The sequence below is a fragment of the Egretta garzetta genome, unplaced genomic scaffold, assembly GCF_000687185.1.
Source record: "Egretta garzetta isolate BGI_Z169 unplaced genomic scaffold, ASM68718v1 scaffold330, whole genome shotgun sequence".
Classification (NCBI taxonomy): domain Eukaryota; kingdom Metazoa; phylum Chordata; class Aves; order Pelecaniformes; family Ardeidae; genus Egretta; species Egretta garzetta.
The window spans coordinates 817,352-826,150 of NW_009258275.1; the positions used below are offsets into that span (position 1 = coordinate 817,352).

An 8,799-nucleotide genomic window follows, 5' to 3' on the forward strand; every position below is an offset into this window, starting at 1 on the left:
CCCCCACCCACCCCGTACTGTGGTGGTCTGGTACGGTCAGCGATTCTGCTTGCTTTGCCGGGGACAGCTGCCAGACCTAGGTCTTCCTTTAAGGCAAATATGAGGAAAGGGGGCAGTGCAGAAAGCCAGCGAAAAGCCTTAAAAAGGGCTTGAGGCCCTGATGGGTGGGAGAAAATACAAACTTGTGCGTGCGCTTGAGCTCACGGGGCACAAACTGCTCCACAACGGCAGGGTTAACTTCATGAAGCCAAGAATGTTTATTGTGAGTAGATACAACGGGAGCGGAGCCGCCAAGAACAAACTTTTACCTCACAGACAGGGGCTGAGAGGTTTCTGCCCGGCTGGGTGACACAAGGGAGCCTCGGCTGGCTTTGCTCAGGGAGGGGGGACCTGTGTGTTAGGTGTATGGGACAAGGAGTGCAGAGCTAGCCCTGTAAGGCAGCAAAGAATGATTATAAAACCTATTGCAGACTAGAAAAGCATTTAAATAATTTCTTGAAAAAAAGCATACTTGTCGGATACAGATACAACAAGAGTACACCCATGTCACGCATTAGTACTCAAATGAGTGTATTTGGTATTTTAAAAAGATAAAGCCAAGTAACTTTTTTTAACAAAAGCTCCTTTAGGCACCTTCTAAAGAAACATTTCTTAACGCAGAGTTACATATTTTCCACCTAAGTTTTGTGTGTGTGTGTGTGTTAAGAAGTTTCCTTGCTTTGTATCTCATGAAGCTGCATAGGCGCTGCCAAACACACGGGGAGGCTGCTCTCCTTTAGGAATTTTTCTGTGGAATTTTGATTGTGACCTAGGGAAAAAAAGCACAGTCACAAGTTATTTTCCTGGAGACGGACTCTCAAGGCCCAGAGGCAGCAGCATCCTGCAGAAGGGCACCAGAACCAGAGGATGGTATGTCCCAGTCAGCGGGCAGTGACTGGGACCACCTTGGTCTGGAGACCCATCTAGAAGGCTCGAAGGGAGGGGGAAGCTCGAAGGCCGGGTCACAGCATCTCTCCAGCAACGCTGCAGCTCTCTGAGTGGGGGGAGCGGGCACACTTTGTTCTCACTTGGAGCTCCTGCACCAAATCAGCCCCCTGCCAGTCACAAGCTGGAGGCATTTTGCTGTGTCATAACTGCGGGGCTCCGGGCTAACCACTTCTGCCCACAAGCTCCGTCACCCTTTAAACATTGCAGCTGCAAGCAAACAGCGTGACAGCCCTTCTGCCTTGTCGTACAGGAAATTACTCAGCCTGCGGCGACGGGGTTACCTAACACCGGGAACCTCGGTCTTCCACATGGATCCAAGGGCATAATTGGCTCAAGATAAGCAGCATTAAGTACTGGTGGTCACTGCTCAGATTCCCCCTCTTGACTGAGGGGTGCCCAATGTTCATCTGCCAGTTCGTATCTGCAGAAGCTTCTACCCAACAGGCATGCACCCCCAGTGTCTGTTCTCCACAAAATAAACTCATGGAGAAGTCCATACACTTGCATTCTTTACAGTGAGAAACAGCTACGCTGTGCCAAGCAGTGCAGGCAGTCAGTAATCTACAGGTTGCATATCCTTGTTTTTTGCAGCAGTGTAAAGCCAGGCCAGCTTTCTGCTTAAAATTACAGTTACGGGGAGTCACGTTTGTGGTTACTTCAGCAGCGCAGCTCCAAATGTGTTTCAAGCGTTAGAAAGAAGAATTGTAACTCTCAAGCCAGCCTATACTAACAGGCACAAATACAACCTGGAGCTACGGCAGAGGGTTGGGAAGACCTTGGATACAGGGATACTCACATTTTTCACCTCTACATACGCCTCCAGGCCATATTCTCCCAGTTCTCGCCCATTCCCAGAAGCTTTGTAGCCACCAAACGGGGCTTGCGCACCAAACACATCGTAGCAGTTTATCCTGAAATGGAAACCAAGAATTAAGCACTTGCAGTTTCAGAACTGCTTCAGTGCCCTTTCGAAGCAAACGGACACCTCAGCTGTTTACAGCAGAGTGACAGCTGAATTTCTAGGCAGGATTTCCGTGTTTGTCAGTCCTCCCCACCAACAGAATTAATCAGTACTGGAACCTTATCCTCATCAAAAGGAAACGGAACATCATGAAATCCAGTTCACATCTCTCATTATCACAGGACCAAGCATCCAGGTTGCCACCCACACCTCCTGCAGAGGACAGATACCAAAAGCACCTACATGTTCACTCAGCACCATTAAAAAAAATAAATAGTGAGATACTGGATCTCCAAAATCTCCTGTGCTAGAACAGTAAACCAGCGCTGAAGTACCGACTTTGGCATGGTCTCCAGCACGGCCTCGGAACACAGAGGAACATCCACTGCAGCAGCCAAGACCACACGGACATGCTCGGTGAGCTAATCACTGCTGGCACCGGCGCTGCCAGCTGCAGGACTGGATTTCTTTTCCCTCATCCCATTCATTAATTCACAGGGGCAGCGCGGAAGCTTAATATACCTAAATTTTGCCAACAGTTAGCGTGACAACTGAAGGTCTGACATTACATTCGGTGAAGTACAGGTAAAATTGGATCCTGGAGACAGGCTATCAAAGAGCAAGCTTAACGAGAAATGGCAGCGCACAAGGAAGCTTCCAGCAGCTTAGGGAGAAGGAAGTGCCAAAGCTCACCAAACTGTTCCAGCTCGCAGGCCCTGTGACACATAGTTTGCTTTGTCAAGATCCTTTGTAAAGACTGCTGCTGCCAGCCCGTACTTGGAGTCATTTGCCCTCTCGATGACTTCCTCAATTGTTTTGAATTTCAGAATCTGCATGACCGGCCCAAATATCTGAAAAACCCAAACAGAGCATGTGAAAACGTGTAAATTGATCATGGGGAAGGCTGCACTTGATGCTGGAGTTATGTATACATGCTAGAAGTCACACGGGACATCAAAATACCACTTCCTATATTATGAAGCTCCAGGGTGTAATCTGAAGGGAAGTTTATAATGTGGTAACTTTCTAAGAAGCGTTGAGTTTTGCAGCTCATGAATATCCAGTTCTTGTAGACCCGTGGGGTTTTGCATCAGAGGGGGCAGAATGACAAAGCAGTGAGAAGCTGACGGGCAGAAAGGCACTGCAGGTCTCACCTCCTCTCTGGCAATCGTCATGTTGTCCTGCACATCGCCAAAGACAGTTGGCTGGATGAAATAGCCTCTGTCCGCAGCGGGGTTGCCACCACACAGCAGTTTGGCTCCTTCACGCTTCCCAGTACTAATGTAACCGAGGATCTTCTTAAACTGCTCTTCATCGACCTAAGAACCACCAGGACAGACAGATCAGCTTCACCGTTACCGGGGGTAAAAAGGGTTTCAACTACAACCTGCTGTGCGTGCGACTGTGCTCTAGCAACTCCTCATTTCAACAGGCTGCCAAGCCAGCTTCAAAGGGAGATGAGAATTTTGAAATGCCAGTCTCAAGTGGAGGTTTTGGAATAATCCGAATGGTGAATTAACTTCTCCCTCCTGGAGAGGGAGGTAAATGGGCACAAATCAAAGGAGATTAATCAAGAGACCAAAGGTACCTTTCATTCTAATCTACTGATGCGCAATGAGTCAAGATTGAGACTATTTAATGAAGTAATAGTTCAGGACGTTGCCTGCTCTTACCTGAGGCCCCTGTTCAGTTTTAAAGTCAAATGGGTTTCCAACCACCCTGGACTTGGCCTTCTCAACACTCCTCTCCACAAACTCATGATATATATCTTCCTGGACATATGTTCGGGATCCAGCACAGCAGCACTGCCCTTGGTTGAAGAAGAGGGCAAAATGGGCTTGATCCACAGCCCAGTCCACTAAGATTGGGGAGAGGAGAGAAAACAAATAAGCAAACAAAACCAACCAGAGCCAGTCAGTGACTTCTTTTGAACTATTATCGTGCAGGCTACTGGAGTATCAGCAGTACAAAGCCCCTTCAGCTGGCAGGCGTCTTCCATGCCTTGGAAGTTACGTACAGATTTAATTAGTATGAAGGTCTATTAAAGCACCCCATACTAGAGAAAAAAATCTAATCTGAGGCAGACCGCAGTTCTCATTTGAAATTACCAGGGATTAAGGACAAGTTATTTTAGATCAAGAAGAATCTCCTTCCTTCCTTCCTGCCATATAAAAGCACATATGTTGGCTCATCAAGACCAAAAATGAGACTACATGCAAGAGATGAGGGAACCAGAGCTTCACAAGAGTAGAGTGGTACGCACTAAGAGAAAGAAAGAAATGAAAACAAAAATGGAATTAAGACTGAAGGAAGATACTGAAGCAATTCTCATTTGTTGATAACTGAACTTCTTCACAGCACTGGGAAAGAAGTGAGAAGTGAAGACGCGCTGATAGAGGAGCTACAGCAAGAGGCACGGCGACTTCACCGGGGAAGAGCAGCCAAGTGGCGCCAGAGCTGGGGACTCACAGGAAAGGTTTCCTTTCCCCTGCTCTGCTCGCAGAAAGCCAACGAAAAAGGTACAGATCAAATACTATGCTAGCAGGTGCTTACTGTCTGCATCAGACATGATTATATTTGGACTCTTTCCTCCAAGCTCCAGTGTCACCCTCTTTAAGTTACTCTCTGCTGCAGCCTTCTGGATCAGGTGCCCGACCTGCATCGTGAGAAGAACAGGTATTAGGAGTTAACTCCTACATACAGCAACACCTGGCAGGGCGGCTGGTTCCAGATCTCAGTCAGCAGTTTAATAATAATCCCTTCCTTCTCAGGGCTTTACGGGAACGACTGAAGTCTCCCCAGAGTTTCACCTCTAGTAAGAGGCAGCTCAAGGGAAACAACGGGAAGTATTCTAAAAAGCATCTTAAGTAAAAATAAACATCACACCCTGAATGCAGTTTTATTTTTTAAAAAGCAGTGTAGAAGGCAAGGCACCTCCAGTATTTTATACAGAAAAGGTATTACAGCAATAGGATATTCTCTGTATCCCAAGCCCTTAAAGGCAAAGCACTCCCTTACCTCCGTGGAGCCGGTGAAGGCCACTTTATCTACGTCCATGTGGGAAGAGATGGCAGCCCCTGCAGTGGGCCCATAGCCGGGGATGATGTTCACCACGCCTGGCGGGAATCCAGCCTGCCGGTTCACAGCAGGAAAAAGCAACATCATTCCTTTTACAAATCAAGGATTTCACCTACCCATATCCGTTAGGAATCACAGAACGCTTTGGGTTGGAAGGGACCTTTAAAGCTCATCTAGTCCAACCCCCTGCAGCGAGCAGGGACACCTTTAACCAGATCAGGTTGCTCAGAGCCTCGTCTGACCTGGCCTGGAATGTTCCCAGGGATGGGGCCTCCACCACCTCTCCGGGCAACCCCTGCCAGGGTTTCCCCACCCTCATCGTAGAAAATTTCTTCCTTACATCCAGTCTAAATCTCCTTTCCTTTAGTTTAAAACCATCACCCCTTGTCCTGTCACAGCAGGCCTTGCTAAAAAGATTGTCCCCATCTTTCCTACAGGCCCCCTTTAAGCGCTGAACAGCCACAACCACATCTCCCCACAGCCTTCTCTTCCCCAGGCACAACACCCCCAACTCTCCCAGCCTGGCCTCATAGCAGAGGGGCTCCAGCCTTCGGATCATTTTTGTGGCCTCTTCTGGCCCCGCTCCAGCAGTTTCACATCCTTCTTGTGCTGAGGGCTCCAGAGCTGGACGCAGGGCTCCAGGTGGGGTCTCACCAGACCTCCCACGAAGAACGGAGCCTTTTCTTTAATTATTTTAACTATTTAATTACTTTAATTTCCCAGGTCTTTAGTTTTAATGTTCAGTTTCCAAGAACCAGGACAACTCCTCTCTCCACCCCGCATACTAAGCATAGTTTGGAGCCATGTACGTTAGCTTTCTAATCACTCTGGAGTTTGTTGTTTAACTGAACCTCAAAGAGTCCTTCCCTAATCAAGACTTATGTCCCCTGCATATGCATTTATAAGGACAAGGGGTTTGGTTTTTTTTTTGCTAAATCAAATGCTAAGATACCCAAGACAAGCCAGCCTTTCTCCGCATCAGACAGCCCTTCTCTGTTCCTGTCACGCGCCCTCCGCAGCTCACTGCTTTTGCCATACCACATCGCACTCCAGCAGCGACAGCGAGGCGGCGGATGGAAACCCAGCCCGTTCGCTCACCTCTTTGATCAGATTAGCTATGTAGAGAGCACTCAGCGGGGTTTGCTCCGCCACTTTCATCACAACCACGTTCCCAGTAGCCAGGGCAGGCCCAAGTTTCCATGCTTGCATCAACAACGGGAAGTTCCACTGAAAAACAAGGGGGTATTTGCTGGTCTGAACTTGAAAGTTTCTGGTTAATCAGTGAGTAACGAGTGAGCTTCGTTCAAATCAGCTGCAGCACCTACGGAAGCAGCCTTTGATCCTCCCCTAGCTGCTCTTCGATGTTTGGCTCCTTTTCAAGCACTGCCTTCTGCTTGTCCAGGAAAACTGTGCTCTGAAGCCTGAGGACTCTCAGTACCGCCGCAAAACCCTAACTTTTTTGGAATTAAATCTCTACTGTCCACCTAACCTTTAAACACTCTTTTGAGGCGTTTTGAAAGCAAGCCTGTGCATGATGACAGAGCAGCGCACGCAGACCGGTGAGGCGTTCACAGTCAGTTCTCGCTCAATGCAGACATGAAAACATGCAAATACAGCATGCAACGACCAGAATCTGGCTGCTCCTACGAAGAGGCAGCTCTACCCACGGATCGTTGTGTAAATATGGCTTTGCTGCTGACAAACCACCTTGCTACCAGTTCTAGAAATAAGATCACATACATAGAGCTGAATTTTGCATGCTAGTCCTCTACTTCCTTGTCACACAGAACCTTGTTTTTAATGTAGCTTAAACTTAGTTGTGGTTCTGAGCCAGATAACTCCTATAAAGGGGTTTAAATTATTTTTTTTTTTCCAGGAGATACAAAGTAAATCTTACTCAGAGCCCCTGAAATCAGCAGGTAGTTCTGTACCACCAGAGGAAAGCAACAGCCCTCCCAGCTGGTGCAGGCGTAACTCTCTTTACCACCAGAGGAAGCAGTGGTTAGCAACTGATAATATCTTGCATTTTAAGACAATTCTTCATGCTAACACCGGATTCTTGAAATGCTGCAGGAACTACTGATCCATTTTACTTACCGGGATTATCTGTCCACAAACTCCCACCGGCTCATGTCTTGTGTAACAGAAGAAGTCTCCATCTAACGGGATGGTTTTCCCATGGAATTTGTCTGACCAACCTGCAAAGTATCTAGCAACAATAAAGTTTTGGTCACCGAATGTAAAATAACAAGTCTCCTGTCACCAGAAAATGACAGACTTCCTCCAGCTATTCACTTTCCTCCTTTCTTCAGTCACTTCCTAACACACGTACCAATACAAGTATCTCCCAAACAGGTGATTTGAAGAATGGATATGTAATATCCAAAATACAAACATCTGCCTCTGCATAAGAGACCATTCCATCATTCCTGTGCTGTAATACAGGTCAGCTCCATTAGGGCAAGTCCGCTATATAGCAAGAGAGAAACATGCACGTAACACACATCCTCTGGGAAGCCGCAGGAGTTACAGCCTCAAAAAATAAAAACAGAGGAAAACAGGGTGTCTGATATCCCGCTACGGGCCAAATGAAACCGAGAGGTCAGATCCAGCCCCGAGCCCCACAACACTTGAATCGGAGGTGTCTCTGCACGAGCAGAGGTTCAACTGCCACGGGCCAGCTGAGCGCAGAGCGTGAAGGGTTACCGCGCTGTCACTGTAGCCTCAGTGCCTACCTGATACATTTGATTACCATGTCCAAATCCACCAGGTAGGAGACGGAGTACGGTTTGCCATTATCCAGAGTCTCTAGCGCCTACAAAAGACAAGGAGAGTGCCTGAAGAGCGAGGTGGGCAAAGTCACGCACAGAAATTTAGATTTGATTCTCAGTTTGCGATTCGGATCAGTTCTGCATGTTGGCTTTTTTGCTTTCAGCTTCTCAAAGCTACTTCCCCACCCTTTGTAGCTCACGCTCTCACTTTTAGCTGTGGCTAAAGTCTCCATCAAGCCCCGTGGCCACAAACCACCCGTTCCTGCTTCCCTCGACCCGAAGCTAGAGATTGCAGCAGAGAGCTCAGGCGCAGAGCGCGATACGCACCGCCAGGTAAGCCCGGTCCCTCTCGATCAGGTCAGCAAGACGATTCAGCAGCCTCCCCCGATGAGAAGCATCCATCCTCCTCCAAGGCGAGCCCAGCTGGAAAGCTGCCTTGGCTGCCTTAACGGCCTTGTCCACATCTGCCTGCAGAGGAGGCCAGGAAGAGGGTGAGAAAGGAGTAAGCAGCCCCCATTCACTCTCTCAAAATACATCTGAAGCCGTCCCTGGTCTCCAGGAGAAAACAGCCTCCGGCCAGACGGCACGTGTGCCCGCTCGCACCAGCCTTTTGGGGGGCAAGAACTTAACAGCTGCCTCCCTGCAAGCCGCTCATCGGTCCCAGGGCAGGGCAGCGCATGGGCTGCAGCCCCCAGGGCCACTCACCCCACGAGCAGCAACCTGGGCAGCGCTGCAGAGCAGCACAGCCCCAGCACAAAAGCTGCTGCTGGATCGGCCGCAGCTTGCCCACCCAGCCTGCCTCCGCAGGGAAGAGGGAGTAGAATTGGCAGTGAAAGAGGTGGATGCAACAGCGGTGCAGCCGCCCCCTCCGCCTGCGCTTACACCTCTGGTGTCTCAGCTATGTGGAGTGCAGACATCGCCAAGATATTTCCGCAATGTCATCTGCTGGGTTAATGCTTGCATCCTAGAAGGCGGCACAGAAAAGGCTCTGGAAGCGTGCCT

General features: G+C 48.8%; 1 protein-coding gene across 1 annotated transcript in view; it reads right to left on the reverse strand.

Moving 5' to 3' along the window:
- Window positions 1-436: 436 nt before the first annotated feature.
- ALDH2 (aldehyde dehydrogenase 2 family member) overlaps window positions 437-8,799 on the reverse strand; it is a 10,309-nt gene continuing 1,946 nt past the window's right edge. The window contains exons 3-13 of the mRNA XM_009636070.2: window positions 8,125-8,265; window positions 7,762-7,841; window positions 7,124-7,235; window positions 6,125-6,253; window positions 4,967-5,080; window positions 4,502-4,604; window positions 3,622-3,806; window positions 3,103-3,267; window positions 2,642-2,799; window positions 1,784-1,898; window positions 437-808 (exon numbers count right to left, since the gene is read on the reverse strand). Of these exons, the coding sequence (XP_009634365.1) occupies window positions 776-808; window positions 1,784-1,898; window positions 2,642-2,799; window positions 3,103-3,267; window positions 3,622-3,806; window positions 4,502-4,604; window positions 4,967-5,080; window positions 6,125-6,253; window positions 7,124-7,235; window positions 7,762-7,841; window positions 8,125-8,199 (1,269 nt within the window). The 5' untranslated portion in view covers window positions 8,200-8,265 and the 3' untranslated portion in view covers window positions 437-775. The remainder of the gene's footprint in view (window positions 809-1,783; window positions 1,899-2,641; window positions 2,800-3,102; window positions 3,268-3,621; window positions 3,807-4,501; window positions 4,605-4,966; window positions 5,081-6,124; window positions 6,254-7,123; window positions 7,236-7,761; window positions 7,842-8,124; window positions 8,266-8,799) is intronic.